The sequence below is a fragment of the Aquarana catesbeiana genome, linkage group LG01 (genome assembly GCF_042186555.1).
Source record: "Aquarana catesbeiana isolate 2022-GZ linkage group LG01, ASM4218655v1, whole genome shotgun sequence".
NCBI classification, from domain to species: Eukaryota; Metazoa; Chordata; class Amphibia; order Anura; family Ranidae; genus Aquarana; species Aquarana catesbeiana.
Genome location: NC_133324.1, coordinates 865,742,833 through 865,761,492, shown reverse-complemented (window position 1 = coordinate 865,761,492; position 18,660 = coordinate 865,742,833). Strand labels below are relative to the sequence as shown.

General features: G+C 41.9%; 1 protein-coding gene across 1 annotated transcript in view; it reads left to right on the top strand.

The window, feature by feature from the left end:
• NCAPG (non-SMC condensin I complex subunit G) overlaps positions 1 to 18,660 on the top strand; it is a 70,011-nt gene that overhangs the window by 24,339 nt on the left and 27,012 nt on the right. The window contains exons 8-15 of the mRNA XM_073609554.1: positions 5,706 to 5,846; positions 9,053 to 9,176; positions 11,738 to 11,827; positions 13,360 to 13,539; positions 13,650 to 13,760; positions 16,142 to 16,261; positions 17,122 to 17,379; positions 18,339 to 18,520. Of these exons, the coding sequence (XP_073465655.1) occupies positions 5,706 to 5,846; positions 9,053 to 9,176; positions 11,738 to 11,827; positions 13,360 to 13,539; positions 13,650 to 13,760; positions 16,142 to 16,261; positions 17,122 to 17,379; positions 18,339 to 18,520 (1,206 nt within the window). The remainder of the gene's footprint in view (positions 1 to 5,705; positions 5,847 to 9,052; positions 9,177 to 11,737; positions 11,828 to 13,359; positions 13,540 to 13,649; positions 13,761 to 16,141; positions 16,262 to 17,121; positions 17,380 to 18,338; positions 18,521 to 18,660) is intronic.

The following is an 18,660-nucleotide window of genomic DNA, read 5'->3' as shown; positions in this document are numbered from 1 at the left end:
GCGCTACCTGGACACTGCTCTCTGCTCTGCCTGGTGACATGTCTCCCGGGGTTATTTCCGGGTATTGCGGCCTCTGGCACTGTAATTGGCCGGAGCTGCAATGACGTCACGCCTTATTATAGGCTTGCCTGTAGTGAAAAGTGGCTTGTAAGGATTTACAACCACTTTAATGCTGTCATGTACTCAATGCTCTTTCCTGCCATACAGCAACTAGGAAGCATCTTGCTTCTGCTTGTAAAAACCACATAGATTACAAGTTTCTGTTGCCTGTCTATGGCGCATTTTGACCTTTACCTGTTTGCCTGTTGCAACATCTGAATCTAGTCATGGAGTTCACATTCTGGTGAATTCATTCATGGTTCTAAGGCTGCTTACATTGTGATGTTTGCAGGTTGGAATGTTATTCTCTGATATTTAGAATTCTTCCTCTTGCGTCCTCCACTCTCATGTGTGGCTGAGTCCTGTCAACTGATGTTTTTTTTCAAGAGTATTTACTTTTATCCCTTTTATTTGAGTGATCGCAGAGGCCACAAGTACGTTCTTCCTCTCTCCTGCAGATCTTAACCCCTTCCCGCCGAGCGTACGCAGATGTGCGACCTCGGCTTTCAGGGGTCATACTGGGATGATGCCCGTAGCTGCAGGCATCATCCCGGTACTGTTGTTTTTTTTTTTTTTTTTTATAGCCGGCGATCGGCTTTCTAAGGATAACAACTGATGCGGAATGCGAAACTGATGCGAAATAAAAAAAAATAAATAAAACGATCGCCGCTTCCCAGCCGAAGCGGCGCCGTTTTTTTGAATGGAGAGGCCGGGCGTGACGTCATAACATCGCGCCTGGCCTCAGACGATCATAGAGACTCCAGGGACCATCTGGTCTGCCGGAAATCTCTATGATCTACATCCGGCGCCGGCGGATCCACTCTCTGCCTCACCGATCGTAACGGTGAGTCGGAGCAAGCACCGGAGGGCGGCGGGGGGGGACGACGTCCCCTTTCGCCTCCCATAGGAACGATCAAGCGGCAGAACGGCCGTTATGATCATTCCTATGGTGTAGAGATTCGCTGGCTGAAACCGGCAATATCTGAATGATGTCTGTAACTACGGGCATCATTCAGATATACCTGCTCAAAGCCCAGGACGTCATATGATGTCCGTGGGCTGGAAGTGGTTAAACATTTATTTGCCTTTATAACAGTTTTTAGTGAGGATTTCATGCAAAATTGGTCTATTCCACTGGATCAATCGGTGTCCCGCCTTTAACATGGTGCCCACTATTCTGGTCAAGGAGGCTTCTGTCTTTAATCACTTCCAGCCCAAAGACGTCATATGACTTTGAATTTCAGTGGGGATATCTGAATGAGGCCTGCAGCTGCAGGCCTCATTCAGATATCATCTTTTACAGCCGCCGATTCTGTGCACCATAAGAACAATTATAGCGGCAGTTCAGCCACTTGATCGTTCTTACAGGCGGTGGGAGGGTACATCTCCCCAACTTCCCGCCACCCTCCGGCGCTTCTCCCGACTCGCTTGTACAATCGGCAAGCCGGAGAAGGGATATGCCGCCGCCGGACATTGATCATAGAGATTTCTGGTGACCAGATGTCCCCAGTCATCTCTCTGAACCTCGGAGGCCTGGGTGCGATGTTATGACGTCCGGCCGGCGAAAGTAAACAAAGCAGAGAACTCTGCTGGAAAGAAAGATCGATCTTCTTCTCTTTTTTTCTTTTTTTTTTTTTTTTTTTTTTTTAATCTGTCTTTCCAGCCTGGAGGAGAGATCTGGGCTCTAGTGTCTTCTGCTCCAGTACGGTGGGCCCGATCTAGGAGGCAGCGGCTCCAGTGTCGTCATCTACAGCACGGTGGCTTTCGTCGTGCGTCTCGCCTCCTCCTAGGCGTCCAATAGGCTTGCCTGATGTTTTGGCCAATCGGGAAATGGTCACGACCTGCTCCCTGATTGGCGAGGAGGAGAGTGTGTGTGTAAATGGCAAACATTCAATCGCTATTGTCGCACAACTGGGTGGGATCAGGGGCGCAGGGGGGATGGCGCCCATGCACCCCTAATGGACGGGCCGCCACTGTTTCAGTTTTCTCCCCATCTGTTCCTGCATGTCTCATCAGTTTATATCTGTAGGGCCTTTGTTTAATACACTGGACTGTGGAACCCTTGTGTAAAAATTGTTTGACCCGCATGGCCTTTAAAGGCAGCATCTCTGCACACTAACTCTTGACAACTTTTGTTTAATGGGAGCGAGCTGCTGGCTGCGCGACTGCGCACACCCTACCTAGAAGAGCCCGATTGTATATGTATACAAGCTTGGATATCAACAGACCATCACTAGTTTTCAAAAGAATTCGTTGCATTACAGTGCATTCCAACATGCTGGCAATGGCCATGTTGACCTCTAGTTTGACACAGTCAAGTTAATTTAACCACTTCTGCACCACCTTCTGCACATTTACTGTGGCAAGGCAGCCCGGCCGCTCGAAACGATGTACCTGTATGTCGTTTCGGGCAGTAGCCTCTGGAGGCACGCACATGCTGATTGGCCAGCGGGGAGCCAATCAGCAGGTCTTGCGGACACTATGTCCGCTGGCCACCCTCATCATTCCCCAGAGAGGCAGAATGGCGATCTGCCTATGTAAAGGAGGCAGATCGCTGTTCTGACAGGGAAGAACATAGAGATCTTGTGTTGCTGCTAAGCAGTAACGCGGATCTCTGTGCTCTCCCAGTCAGAGCAACCTCCACACAGTAAGCTCCCCCTAGGGACAAACTTAACCCTTTGCCCCTGGTGTTAACCCCTTCCCTGCCAGTGTCTGTATCGATATCACTGGTCCCCCAAAAAGTGTCAGGTGTCCAATTTGTCTGCTGCAATGTCGCAATCCCGCTAAAAATTGTGGATTGCTGCCATTTACTAGTAAAAAGAATAAATAAAAATATAGCTATAACATTTGCACAAACCAATCATTATACACTTATTGGGATTTATTTTTACCAAAAATAGGTAACAAAATACATATTGGCCTAAATTGATGTGTATGTGTATATATGTGTATATATGTGTATATATGTGTATATATGTGTATATGTATATATATATATATATATATATATATATATATATATATATATATATATATATATATATATATATATATATATATATATATATATATATATATATATATATATATTTTAGAGGTCGACCGATATATCGGCCGGCCGATATATCGGCCGATATTTGGCGTTATTTACTTAATCGGCATCGGCCGATTGTGCTGATAAAAAAGGCCGATTGTAACTTCAGCCGTGACTTGCAAATGACTTCTGTAATAGAAGTTAATGCAAGTTGCCTTAAGTTATCTGTGAAGTTTTCTTCTCTCCTCCTCTGGGCAGCCTGCCAAGTCTGATAAGAAGATACATTGTATCTTTCAGGTTCTTTTTATCAATAGACTGAACTCCGTGGAGAAGTTTTCAGTTTAACCATTTAAAGACTAAATCTTTTCTGACACTTGTTGCTTACAAGTAAAAATCCTGTATTTTCTGCTAGAAAATCACTTAGAACCCCCAAACATTATATATATTTTTTTAGCAGAGACCCTAGGGAATAAAATGGTGATTGTTGCAATATTTTATGTCACACGGTATTTGCGCAGCGGTCTTTCAAACGCAATTTAAAAAAAAAAAAATACAGTAATGAATTAAAAAAAAAAACCTAAGCAGTAAAGTTAGCCCATTTTTTTTCGTCCAAAAGTTTTGATTACCTGTTTTTGTGTATTTAATATTTAAGATAGTTTTTTTTTTTTTTTTTTTTTTTTTCGTTTTCTAAATTCTACATACAAGTGAACTGATTGGAGGTTTGTTTTGTTTAATGTTTAAATGAAAAAAAATTTCTGTATTACTTAAGGTTGCTTTCACACTGGAGCAGGCATGCGTTGATGGTAAAACGCTGCTAGTTTTGGCGGCGCTTTACCGTCATTTTAGAGGCGCTATTCGGCTGCTAGCGGGGCGCTTATAACCCAGCTAGCGGCCGAGGAAGGGGTTAAATGCGCCCCTGAAGCGTCGCTGCCAAAACGCTTTGCAGGCGCTTCGGCAGCGGTGCACATTAATTTCAATGGGCAGGAGTGGTGGAGGAGCGGTATTGCACCGCTCCAAAGATGCCGTTTGCAGGACTTTTTTTACATCCTGCCAGCGCATCGCCTCAGTGTGAAAGCACTCGGGATATCACACTGAGACTGCAGGGGAGCCGTTTTACAGGCACTTTACAGGTGCTATTTTTAGCCCAAAAGCGCCTGAAAAACTCCCCAGTGTAAAAATCTAACTGTTAGATTTTATGAGATGAAGGGAAAAAAGAAAAAAAAAAATCGGCCAAATATATCGGCCCAAAAAAATCGGCATCACATATCGGCCATCGGCCACCGCGATTTCTAAATATCGGCATCGGCATCGGCCAGAGAAAAACCCATATCGGTCGACCTCTAATATATATATATATATATATATATATATATATATATATATATATATATATATATATATATATATATATATATATAATCACATTTCAAAATTGTTGCTTTTTTTTTTTTCTTCTGTTTTTAGGCCGCTTTCACACTGGGGCGGTGGGGGCGTCGGCGGTAATAGCGGCGCTTTACCGGAGTTTTAGCGGCGGTATTCGGCCGCTAGCGGCCGAAAAAAGGGTTAGAACCGCCGCAAAGCAGTGCTACAGTGGCGGTATAGCCGCGCTGCCCCATTGATTTCAATGGGCAGGAGCGGTGTATACACCGCTCCAACGATGCTGTTTGCAGGAGTTTTTTTATCCCCTCCTGCCAGTGCACCGCTCTAGTGTGAAAGCCCTCGGGCTTTCACACTGGGGACACAGCAGCAGCAGTTTCAGGTCGGTTTGCAGGCGCTATTTTTAGCGCAATAGCGCCTGCAAACCGCCCCAGTGTGAAAGGGGTCTTATAGCGCAAAAATAAAAAACGCGGAGGTGATCAAACGCCACCAAAAGAGTGCTCTATTTGTGGGGGTGGGGGGGAGAGACAGACAAACATTTTAATTGGGTACATCGTCACACGACCACACAATTGTCAAAGTAACGCAGTGCCATATCGCAAAAAATGGTGTGGTCTTGAAGGGGATAAAACCTTCCGGGGCTGAAGTGGTTAAAAAAGGCAATGCTTGTCCATAAAGTGATATTAAAGCTTCTAGTGTTGACTGTAAGAATTGCTTGGTTTTGTTCCTCTTCCTGTATGAAAAGTTGCCTTTCATCCAGGTTAAATCTGTACCCATGCAGGGTGGCTCCTTCATCCACAGTATCCCATGGAGCCACCTGTACATGCGTGGGCCCGGTTGGCTGTGTGCATCAGTGGAAACACAGAACCCCATGGGCAAGCCACTCTCCTGCTTGCTCCTCAATGTGAATGGTTTCTAGTATTAGAGCTTCTGAAGCTATCAAGCGTGCTTTCTGTTTCTTGTTGAGGAAAGAGGTAATAATGCAACTTGAAGCTGATGGTGGTGAACAGCAAAATCAGTGTTTGGGGGAAACCCTATATTGCGCTAAAAATGTAAGTCATCTTTAAATGCATCCTTAGAATGTCTACATTAAAAAAAAAAAATTATTTATGGGTTGGAATCGCAAAGTTTTATTGCAAGAGCGGGTCCTAAAAACCATTTTACTTTTTTTTTTTTTTTTTTTTTTTTTTTTTAGTTATCTTCAAACACTTCCTGTACTAACGGAGGAAGAAAAAGCAGATATGACTAAAATTGAAGACCTGATGACTAAAGCATTCATTGGGCAGCAGCTGATTTGTATAATAGGCTGCCTGGATACAAGTGAAGAGGGAGGAAGGTAGGTCAAAACTGCTTATTTGGTGGCATGTCACTTTTCCTTCGCTATGGAAACCTTCCCACGTACTCATATTTCTCTGCTACCTTTTACGAACCTTCAGAATCTCTGAAGCATTAGTTGTATCTAATGTGCTACACCTCAGAAAATGTTCTTGATTTTTCTGACATCCCTCTAATTATATAATCTGATAACACTGGAGCCACAAAAATGTATATAAAATCTGCATTTCTTCACCAGCTAAAAAGCTTGTTACCACTGACAAAATACAGTTTACACTTGTCAAAAAAAGCCATATGGTCCTTGGTTTCTAGAACAGGAATTAAGTACTGAGCTCAACACAAACTTTGATCTATGAATATCACCAGTTAACAGTTTTTTTTTTTTACCTCTGAGGTAGAGATGAGAACATGTAGGTTAGCTGATATAATTTTGCACTTCGAGCTTGACTTGCTTTAAAGGAGAAGTATAGCCAAAGTTATTTTGGCTATATTTCTCCTATGGATCACAGGAGTGCAGGAGTGACCTGCTTTCACCCTGTAGCGGGCTAAAGCCTGCTGATGGCTGATGTCACAGAGCGAGTCCAGGCTCTGAAAATATCCTGCCCACTGGCCACCCAGTACACTGGCAGAAGCTGGGTCAGCCTCTCAGGAAGTGCCCCTCTCCTCCACTGCTCGGTGCTCCAGTTAACGTGGGGAGCACATAGCCAGAGACTGACGGTCCCTGGCTCGCTGATCACACAATCTGTTCTCTGAAACTGAAACTATTCTTAAGGCCTTTTTAAGAGCTAGTTGGAACAATGCCCATATACAGTACTGTGAAAAATGTTTAGGCATGTGTGAAGAAATGCTGTAAAGCAACATTGCTTTAAAAAAATAAATATTGCCACACAAATGGCAAAGTGGTGTCAGCAGAGGTGACTGACTGAAGCTGAGAAGTGGATTCATCATAACTTCAACGTTTGGTCGCCTCTGCTGACACCACTTTGCCATTTTTGGGGCTCAAAGACCGTGAAGATCTGTGGTTGGTTCTCCAAGATATTTGGAACAACCTACCTGCCGAGTTCCTTGAAAAACTGTGTGCAAGTGTACCTAGAAGAATTGATGCTGGTTTGAAAGCAAAGATGGTCGCACCAAATATTGATTTGGTTTTCATTTTACTTTTTCATTTTGTTAATTGAAAAAAAATAAACTAACATTTTGTTTTCTGAAAGCATTCTTAATTTACAGCATTTTTTCACACCTGCATAAAACTTTTGTACAGTACTGTATGAGCCTTACCCCACCATAGACAGCTATACCACAACATGCCAAAATATGTGTCCTGATCCTGCCCCTACCCTTCCACTTCCCTTGTTCCCTTTTTATGTGAGTCTTTTAAAACTTAAAGTTTCCTTTTTTCAGGCTAGTATTTTAGAAAATGGTGAAAATACTTGTTGATCTTGTGTTTGTCACTTCCTGTGAGATGAACTGAAAGCATAAACAAAGTTCTGCAAATTATCGCATCACTATTCATGTAATGGCGTTGAACAAAGGCAGTCATAAAGTCCAGCTTGAGTGACATCCATAGATGCAGTAAAGTAGTGAGTGTAGCCACTCAAGGACAGAAGTGTTTTTACAGGATTACAAGATGAAAAGGGGAGCCTGAAAACGGATACAGCTGCCTCATCTAAGGACTGGTAAGCTGCAATATATTATGGCCTATTCACACCACCCCATCTGCTGAGATTGCGTTCTTTTGACAAGGCTGCCAAATACACCACAACAAACCATGAATCCTGCAAGAGGTGATTTTGGCAGTGAACTGTGGCATATGAGCGTTTAACTGCTTGTTGTGCTGCAATCCAATGTGCTGGGTAGGTGTGTTGGGGTTGCATTTAGATATGATTTTAAAGTGGATTGGTGTAGTTATTTGGACACTGTATGCAAACAGTGCTAAGCTGAATATTCGGTTTCACAGCCTCATTCATTTGCATATGTTCCCCAGACAATCTTCCATCCCAGACAGACTATCAAACACTATCATCATTATCATCATTAGATATTACTAATTTCTTCTACTGAAAATGTTGCCTGTCATGCTAAATCCACTGACTTTAAAATGTTCTGCATCACTGACTTGGAAAAATGTAGATCAGAAGTTCTAATTTCTGCTTGTTGCAGACCAGGCCCCCCCCCCCCCCCCCCCCCAAAAAAAAATAAAGCCATAGATTGCCAGTGGCAAGCATTTTCAAAATGAGTTTGGTTAGTGGTAACACCCATTTTTTCTTTTTAATAAGCTGTAGGTTCCTTCACAAGAGTGGGTTAAAGCTTTCTAGAGCCCTGGTGGCCAACCTGTTGCCTGGGGACCTTGTGCATCTCTTTGGCACTTTTTGTGTGGGGCCCTGCTAATCTGTGTTTCCCTACTGCCCTGTTATAGCAGTAATTTCAAGCAGCCTGTAATGTCTCCACTCTTAGATTGTCTCCTAAAGCATGTCGCCAGTCTCCAACAAATCTGCAGTCTTTGACCATCTCCTGTATCATGTCTGCAAACTCTGACCACCTCCTGTATCATGTCCATAGTCTTTGACTAAATTCTGTTGTGTCTCTGATAATGAACATTTCACTGAATTTTGTGTGTAGCCCTTTTCTTGATATGGGGGCCTAAAGTGTGGGCCCCCAACATTACCAGAGTTGACTACCACTAGTCTAGGAAAAAAAAGGTTAAAAGGTCACTATTAGGGAGAACCGCAAAATGCATAAGGTTGGTACACAAAATGGCTGGTTAACATGGCCCAGTATGATTACATAAAAACTGTCTATTTCTGTTAAAATGCTTCACACAGCCAAGAAGCACTGGGGGGGAATTATTTGTCTTCTCTTCTAAAACGTGACGTATGGTAAACAATTTGGGGGGCCAGAGATGTAGATGGGGGGGGGGGGGGTCCACAGATGTTTTCTAGAATGTCAAATGCTAGGCTTGAGTGTCCTCCTCAACTGAGAGGAGGTAAAAGGCTAATTGTACCTAATTGCTACAGCTCTTCACTGTAAAAAAAAAAAAAAAAAATCCTCCTCTTCAATTAGGCCGAAGTTCTTTTTTTTTTTCTATTCTGTAACGAATTTAAAATTCCACAATAACAACAAAAAGTACATAAAGGAATTAAATGTATTCTGACAATAGTTTTGCTATGGTCAGCCTTGCTTTGAAAGTTGGCATGTTTTACTTTCCAGAAAACGTCTGCTTGCGGTATTACAAGAAATACTTATCATGCCCAATGTTCCAACATCATTTATTTCCCCTCTGGTGGAGATCCTACTCCGCGTTCTAAAGGATGATGACCGTAGAATCGTGACTGTAAGTAGCAGAATATTTACAGACCTAGATCAATTTATTGATACCCTTACATTACTTTTGAAGCTGAAAAAGTAATTGGCTTCTGACATTGTTTCTTTCATAACTTATTTTAAAAAAATTCAACCTTTTGGCATGGACAAAAATAGAGGTCTGCCGATATGGGTTTTTCTCTGGCCGATGCCGATATTTAGAAATCTCGGTGGCCGATGGCCGATATGTGATGCCAAATTTTTTGGGCTGATATATTAGGCAGATTGATTTTTTTTTTTTTTTTTTTTTTTTTTTTCTTTTTTCTTTTTTTTTTTCCTTCATCTCATAAAATTTAACAGTTAGACCCCTTTCACACTGGGGCGTTTTTCAGACGCGTTTGGGCTAAAAATAGCGCCTGTAAAGTGCCTGTAAAATGGCTCCCCTGCAGTCTCAGTGTGAAAGCCCGAGTGCTTTCACACTGAGGCGATGCGCTGGCAGGATGTTAAAAAAAAAAAAAGTCCTGCAAGCAGCATCTTTGGAGCGGTGTATACCACCACTCCTGCCCATTGAAATGAATGCGCACCGCTGCCAAAGCGCCTGCAAAGCGTTTCGGCAGCGGCGCTTATGGGGCGCATTTAACCCCTTCCTCGGCTGCTAGCTGGGTTATAAGCTCCCCGCTAGCAGCCGAATAGCGCCGCTAAAATGACGTTAAAGCGCCGCTAAAATGACGTTAAAGCGCCGCTAAAATGACGTTAAAGCGCCGCTAAAATGACGTTAAAGCGCCGCTAAAACTAGCAGCGTTTTACCGTCAACGCATGCCCGCTGCAGTGTGGAAGCATCCTAAAGTGATACAGGACATTTTTTACATTTAAACATTTATTAAACAAAACAAACCTCCAATCAGTTCACTTGTATGTAAAATTTAGATAAAAAAAAAAATATAAAAAAAAAACTATATCTTAAAAATACATAAAAACAGGTAATCAAAACTTTTGGACGAAAAAAAATGGGCTAACTTTACTGCTTAGTTTTAAATTTATTAGTGTATTTTTTTTTAATTGCGTTTGAAAGACCGCTGCGCAAATACCGTGTGACATAAAATATTGCAACAACCGCTATTTTATTGCCTAGGGTCTCTGCTAAAAAAAAATATATAATGTTTGGGGGTTCTAAGTGATTTTCTAGCAGAAAATACAGGATTTTTACTTGTAAGCAACAAGTGTCAGAAAAGATTTAGTGTTTAAATGGTTAAACTGAGAGCTTCTACACAAGGAGTTCAGCTCATTCAGAAGTGTAAACATTGTATCAATTCAGGTTCTTTTTATCAGATTTGGCAGGCTGCCCAGAGGAGGGAGAGAAGTGCTTCACAGAAGAATACAGGCAACTTGTATTGACTTCAGAAGTCATTTGCAAGTCGCGCTGAGTTATATGGGCCTTTTTTATCAGCACAATCGGCCGATGTCGATTAAGAAAAAAACACCAAATATCGGCCGATATATCGGTCGACCTCTAGACAAAAATGATGGTTCTCATAACCGTATACATTTTTTGCTGCACAGCCTTGTGAGGCAGTCACTGCAAACAATTGATTCTGTAGCTATCTATAAGGCGTCTGCACCTGCCAACAGGTACAGTAGTTTGGCCAACTCTTCTTGAGCAAACTGATTCAGCAATTTCAGGTTTGAATTGTACCTTCTTTGGGCAGCATAGTTCAGGTCTTTCCATTAATGTTTGATAGGATTCAGACCAGGACTCATAGAAGATCTCTTCAGAATGTTTTGTTCTTAGCTAATCTTGAGCGCTTATTTTATCGGTGGTTTTTGGATCCTGTTGGGACCTGTGACTGAGACAGCGCTTTCTAACACTGGCAGTATGTTTAGTTTCAAAATTCCTTGATAGTTTTGAGATTTCATTGTACCCAACACACAAAATGCTGCCCATGACAGACATAGTAAAGCAGCCCGAAAACGTAACCAAGCCTCCATGGTTTCACAGATGGTACTTTTTTTTTTTTCTTTCAAAGCTTCATATTTTATTTTTAATCTGTGAATATAGAGCTGGCATCACTGGCCAAAACTGTTCGTTATGTCTCATCTGTCTAAAGAACATCCTTTTGGAAGCTTTGTGGCTTGTTTTCCTGGGTCTTCTGCCTTTGAGCCTTCTGTCACTCAGCAACAGATGGTGGGATCAGATATTGATGTACCTTTTTGAGTTCAGCTTGTAGATCTTTGAAAGTTTTCCTTGACTCTTTGGGATTTGCTTTACTAAGACTGGAGAGTGCAAAATCTGGTGCAACTCTGCATGGTAGCCAATCAACTTCTAATTTAAGCTTTGACTTGGCATATCACAATGATCAACTTATTTTTCATCTCTTCTAGGGGTACCAAAATGTTAGTCCAGGGCATTTAAGAATATCTTTGTCGTAGAATACTCAATAGTGTATCTCTCTTCATGCTGTTTTTGCATTACTCTGTATCATACCAAAGACCTGCAGGTATACATGAGACAATTGCATTTAATTTCATCACCTTTCAAGTGGAATGAAGCATTGTGTCAATGTGCTGTAAGAAAATGTTACTTTAATCTTTTAGGTAGCAGAAATGATTTCTGAGCTCAGAGAGCCAATTGTCATGGTCGACAATCCACCAGATGTTGCAGAATCCAGGAAACTACAAGTGAAGGTATGGTTCTTTCAGTCCAGTGCTTCCCCATGTGTGCTATGTTTATAGGCTTGCCATCTTCCAAAATGCTTATAAATGTTTTCTTGCCAACCCCTTTCACCATAATTCATGCTTTAATCAGGGACTTTGGAAACCCCTCTCAGCCAGACCAATGTATGGTAATTTCAGATTCCAGTCATGTCATTTGACCTTCCCCCTCTTCCTTGCAGTTGGGGCAGGTGGTAAAATCTCACGGTTGAGCCGTGTTTTTACAGTCCCTGAGCTGCGTGCGCCCCCTTTTCAGCAGCAGGGGCTGTACACATGCTACGACAGGAATTATACCCCTTGTTGCCCTCGTTAAATTGTACTGCCCACTGACTGTGACCCATTCCAGTGAGTGAGGCCACGGTGCAACTGCGCACAACACGCACGTTTGCAGCATGGTTATCTGGTGTTTAGAGGATTAAAACAGGTCATTGTATCACCTCCTCGCTGTCTTTCAAATGTTCTCTAAAGAGCGATACTGTTTTGCTCTTCAAGAAAATGACTTTTCCAAAAGCCATACTAGGGCAGCACAGTGCATAGCACTCAGCAGAGTCCTGGAGGACTGTATGCAGACCCTGCTTGATGGAAGATGCAAGGTCAGCCTATTATGTTGCCTCCATGCACTGAATTCTTCTGTGCTTATGTAGAGCAATGCATGAAGTTAGACACAAGGTGTACAGGGCCTGGTCTGTGGTCTGCCTGGTGCACAGCCCTGTCCATGAAGACACCTGGAGGCTATACCCATTGTGGAAGGCCGAGCCATGACTGGGTATATCCCCTGTTACTCCTGCCTACTAGATAGCCTATGGTGGCTACAGGGCAGAACATGCATCCCAGGGTGCCCTTATTATCTAGACCCTTAGTGTGTGAGAGCCATTGATCACCCTTCTGGTGGTTGCGGTAGGAAGAGTGCCAGGGTTGACTTGGAGCCTTTTAATGTCTACTAGCATGCCTATAATAATAATAATATTATTATTTTTATTACTATATAGGATTTATATAGCGCCAACAGTTTTGACAGCGCTTTGCAAGATTGCAGACAGTACAGATACAGTTCAGTACAGGAGGAATCGGGGTGCCCTGCTCGCTAGAGTTTACAATCTATAGCTGGGTACTGCACCTATGCACATCCCCAGAGTGGCACCTATTGTGCCTATATGGTCCAAGCATGTTCTGCTTCTGCACTGCCTCATTTTCAATAGGGTTTCTGTGGCTGCATGCCTTACCTTCTCTTTCCAGGCAGGATTTTGGTCTGGCAAGTTTTTGATAATCCTATTTGGTTATAGAAGTAGTGCTTCCAGTTGGTGGACCTAGATTCTGCTATACCTAGTAATAGATACATGGGTGGAGTTTAGGAACAGAGAGAGCCTGTCTCACTTAGGCATAAAGTTGTTTGAATTAAGGTCTTTTTTAACAGTTCCTTGTCTTGCTTGACACAAGCACACCCTAAAATATGTGCACTGATGTAATGTAGAGGATTATTGTAAAGTAATGTAGTCTAATTGCAGATTGCTAATATAAAAGTGCAACTTATGGAAGCCAAGCAAGCTTTGGAGGATGCTATAAATGCCCAAGATTTTGGCAAGGCTTCTGAATTAAAGGAAAAGGTGTCTGAGTTGGAAATGGTGAAAGCACAGCTAATTAAAGAAGCAGAAGAACCAGAACTTAAAGAAATCCGCGTTGAAAAGGTTTGGCTTGCTTTTTCGAAACATAACTCATAACAACACATAACTATTCTTTTATCTCAATCTTTTTTTTCCACCCTTTCTCTGTATGGTTTCCTTTTTTCTCTTTCCAGAATGACCCTGAAACACTTCTAAAGTGCTTGATTATGTGTAACGAACTCCTAAAGCACATTTCACTTTCTAAAGGACTTGGAGGAACGTTGAATGAGATAATTCAATCACTGGTAAGTGCCTAGGAGAGAAGCAAAGTGACTCTTGGGAAATACAATAAATCAGGCAGTCACTTCAGTGTGGTTCAGGAGTGTCTGGCCCAGTATTCCTCAGAGGTGTGGCTTCAAATCTAACATTGATATGATCTAATTGTCTCAGATTTACAGTGATAATTGGGTGTAAAAAGGAGGCCTATATCAGACTAGGTATCCAGAAGCATGTTTTTAGATTTTATAGGAATGTACATTAAATAAAAACGAAAAAAAAAAACGTGAGATTACCATTTTCTGCAGTGGGCATTAACATGGTTTTTCCTTGGTGGCTGTGCTGGCTGAGTTCAGGCACTGAAATTAGAAACTTGTTTGTGTCTGCTTCATAGTAAAATGGCAATTATTGAATTAATTTGATAACCCTCCATTAAACAGCAAATTAATGTATCTGTTTTTGTTTTTTTTTTGGATTTTTTTTTCTTTATCAAATATTTTTATTGAAATTGACATACAAATTTGTAGGGAATGTACAGCTGTGACTTAGAAGTGACATCCTCCACGCGGGTAGGAACAGCTAACAATAACAGGTGATAAATTCCATTAAAGACTAGACATAGATAGGGTGTTGTTAGTAGAAAGAAGAGTAAGTTAAGGAGATTGTAAAGGCAGAAGGTTTTTCATCTTGATGCATATGCATTAAGATGAAAAGCCTCCTGTGTGCCTCTGTCCCCACCACCACCACTTACCTGAGGTTCCTCTCTGCCCAGCGATGTCCATGAGTGTCTCAGCCGTCTGAGATTCTCCCTCCTGATTGGCTGAGACACAGCAGCGTCACCATTGGCTGTCACTGCTGCCAATCGGGAGAGAGAGGGCGGGGCCAGGTTGGGGCTCCGTGTCTGAATGGACACAGGGAGCTGTGCCTTGGCTCGGGTGTCCCCATAGCAAGCTGCACTCAACAGGAGGGAGGGGCCAGGATCACAGAAGAGGGACCTGAGAGGAGGAGATTCTCAGCTGCTCTATGAAAATCCACTGGAACAAAGCAGAGAAGTATAACATATTTGTTTTTATAGGGGAAAAAAACAAGACTTTACAATCACTTTTTAAACATTACCTGGGAATTGACATAAAGCAAGAGTCAAACATTAGTGTACAGAAAACAACAATAGTACAGAAATGTCAGGATGGTAGCTACAGTGCCTTCAAAGCAGAGATCTCAAACTGGTGGCCCTCCAGCTGTTGCAAAACTACAAGTCCCATGAGACATTGCAAAGCTGACAGTCACAAGCATGACTCCCACAGGCAGAGGCATGATGGGACTTGTAGTTTTGCAACAGCTGGAGGGCCGCTAGTTTGAGACCCCTGCTTTAAAGTCATACCCCCTGAAATTTTCCACATTTTGTCATGTTACAACCAAAAATGTGAATGATGACCCCAAATACAAGCCAACCTTAGAAGAAAACCTGTTAGTCTGCAACAGGCTTGAGACTGGGGCGGAGGTATGGCCCAGTCAAAGTCCAGACCTACATCCCATTGAGAATCTGACAAGAATTGAAAATTGCTGTTCAGACACTCTCCATCCAATCTGACAGAGCTTGAGCTATTTTGCAAAGAAGGGGGGCAAAAAATACTTTCAATAAAGCGTAATTAAAAAAGAAAGGGGGGGGGGGGCAAAAATTTCAATCCTATAGATGTGCAAAGCTGGTAAAGACATCCCCAAAAAGACTTGTAGCTGTAATTGCAGTGAAAGGTGGTTCTACAAAGTATTGACTCGGGGGCTGAATACAAATGCACGCCACACTTTTCACACATTTATTTGTAAAAAAAAAATAAAAACTGTAAACCATTTATCATTTTTATTCCACTTAACAATTATGTACCACTTTGTGTTGGTCTATCACCTAAAATCCCCCAAAAAATACATTTACGTTTTTCGTTGCAACATGACAAAATGTGGAAAATTTCAAGGGGTATGAATATGTTTTCAAGGCACTGCAAATGCCCTTTCCCTGCCATAACTCAGGACAAGTAGTTACCAGAAGATTCCGGAGAAAAGATCAAGAGGGTGGGAGGGAAAAGGGGATGGTTACATGGGGTCCTCTGGGTCGTCCAAGTGGTAACGGTTACCGAGGGAACAGAGGAGCGAGTTGTCTGAGGTTCAAGGCTCCAGGAAGCATGCATCAGAATCTAGGGGTAAAAACTTTTCAACCCAGGGTTGCCAGATTTTTGAGTACAGGCGGATTCCTTATGTAGCCTCAGTTTTGGTATGTATCATTGCTTGGGTGATCTTGTACAGTACTTTGTATTCTGGCCACCAAAACACAAGTGTGTTTTTTTGTTTATGGATTTATTTTTGTGAAAACCTTTTTTGTTCTGTAACCAAATATTCCTTTTCTGGCCCCATGCAGATACTTCCAGGAATAACCAATGTTCATCCTTCTGTAAGGAACATGGCAGTTCTGTGCATTGGCTGCTGTGCCCTGCAGAGCAAAGACTTTGCAAAACAACATATGACTCTGCTTCTGCAGGTAAGAAAACATGCAGCCCTCAAGAATCTTAAGCTGAATATGACAATTTTTCTCCTGTAGTACAGTACATCTGACTTTATTTTTTTTATAACAAAGTGACAATATTAGAATATTTGAAGATTAACATGACGCAAAGTCATGATTTGGCCTTTATATATTTTTATTAAATCCCATGCAGCCACTGTCTGAAGGTGTCTATTATGTAGTCTTTATTCTGTACTCTGAGGTCAAGGCTGCAAGTACCTCAGGGAATGAACCTTGCTAGAATTCTGAAACACATGGACTTGCTTTTCGCGTGTTTGAGGTATCTTTAGAGGCTAGCAGAGCAGCCAGGAATGGAAATTGTTGCTAGGAATTATTGCCATTTACAATGTAGGCTTTTGTCCATTTTAGGGCTGATTCACACCAGATAAATTCCAGTGTTTTTTTTTTTTCTGCATCAAAAACACATGGACAGTAGAATATTATGGGTTCCAATTGCCTAGTTCACACTGGTGCGCTCAGTTCCAGTGCTGAAAAAAGTAGAACATGCATCTTTTTTCTGCAAAAAACTGTACTAGAAGATGGCAAATTGCATCAAAATCGCAACCAATATCCCAGGAAACTTTAAAAAGAAAAAGGTAAAGAAAACGCATTGAAAGCACATCAAAAACACACTGCAACACAGCAAAAATGCGCTAGCAGAAATGCATCCGGACTGTGTTTCTGTGGTGTGAATGGGCCATCAATGTTTTGACTTCTGTAGAGCAGGCAATGCATTGTTTCTTGCTGTTGGATCTTTGTGTTGCATTTCAAAAGCAATATAAAATATACACCTGTTCTTCTGGACATTTGTGTTTTTTTTTTTTTTTTTTATTTAGATATCACAGCTTGATGAGGTCAAGGTGAGGACCAGTGCCTTGAATGCGGTGTTTGATCTTCTTCTGATTTTTGGACTTGAAATTCTAAAGCCAAAGGAAGATGCTGGCGATAACCCCGAAAATAAACAGGAAGACGAAACAGATGGGGCACTTGAAACTGAACAATCTGACTCTGCAGAAAAACCTGATGAAGAAATAACTGAGACTTCTGCTTTGAATTCCATATTAAAGATGTTCTCTGACTTCCTGGACAGTGAGGTATGAAAGCAATTGGGCCTTCCTTTTTTTGCTTATTCTGCTGATTTGTAATCAACTATTTATTTAGGACTACACATGGAAGCACAGCCGATTGCCGTTTCAGCATATTGCGTTCCTTTTCACATTGAAGATGTTTAAATTTATCTGCATGTTTATCTAATCAACTAATGAACTTCTTGATGATATAAATAATGAAGGTCCCATGTAGTGCCGAATACAGCTTTCTTGGGTGGAATGGCTAAACAGAGCAGCTCTCTTTCTGAACTGTTAGTCTGCTAAATGCCAGAAATCTCTCGCTATCTCCTGAAGCTAGCAATAAATTAATATTGTAGGTTCACAGCACTATCATTTAAAGCTTTCTTCAAATCACGTTTAGACATGCAGGCCTGTTCTGACACCTAAAAACTGTTGGCATAAATACACATGTATGGATCAGCTGAATGTAGGTATTTGTACCTATAAAGGAGGGAGGGTGAACACTTCTAAACATTCTGGTGCTGACTTGTATCAGGAATGAACAGTAATCCTTGGCTTAGATTAGTGGTCTCCAAACTGTGGCCCTCTGCTTGCCTTTATCTGACCCTTGGGGCACTATTTCACAAATGATGGAGCACTATTCCACCTACTGACACCATCAATGAGGCACTATTTTTCTCATTGATATCAACAATGGGGCACTATTCCTTCCATCAAAACCAATGATGGGGCACTGATGCTCCCACTGCCCACCGTTCGGCCCCCCTAAAGCCTATAGGACAGTTAACTGGCCCTTTGCCTGGAAAGTTTGGAGACCTCTGGCTTAGATAATCCCATTTGTCCATTCAATTCTTGGGTAAGGGAGTCCCACTGATATGTTGCTCATTCTGACTATGCTTTCAGGTGAAGCGATTGTTTATGCTTTTATAGATCATGTCTATGGACAAAGTGGAATATAGCAGAATTCACTTTTTTTTTTCCAGGTTCCAGAAATAAGGACGGAAACGGCTGAAGGTTTAGCCAAACTGATGTTCTCAGGAAGATTGAAAAGTGCTAAGCTCTTGTCACGTCTGATACTTCTGTGGTACAATCCAGTGACTGAAGAGGACACTAAACTGCGTCACTGCCTTGGTGTCTTCTTCCCTATTTTTGCTTATTCGTCTCGGTAAGATATGTGAGTTCTGAATCCTCCCACCACCACTTTATTTGCTGTATGCTTGGAGGACAGTGACTCAAATATAAAACAAAGACGTGGCCTAGCAACTGGCAATTTCAAAAAATATTTACAATATTCTCTTCACACCC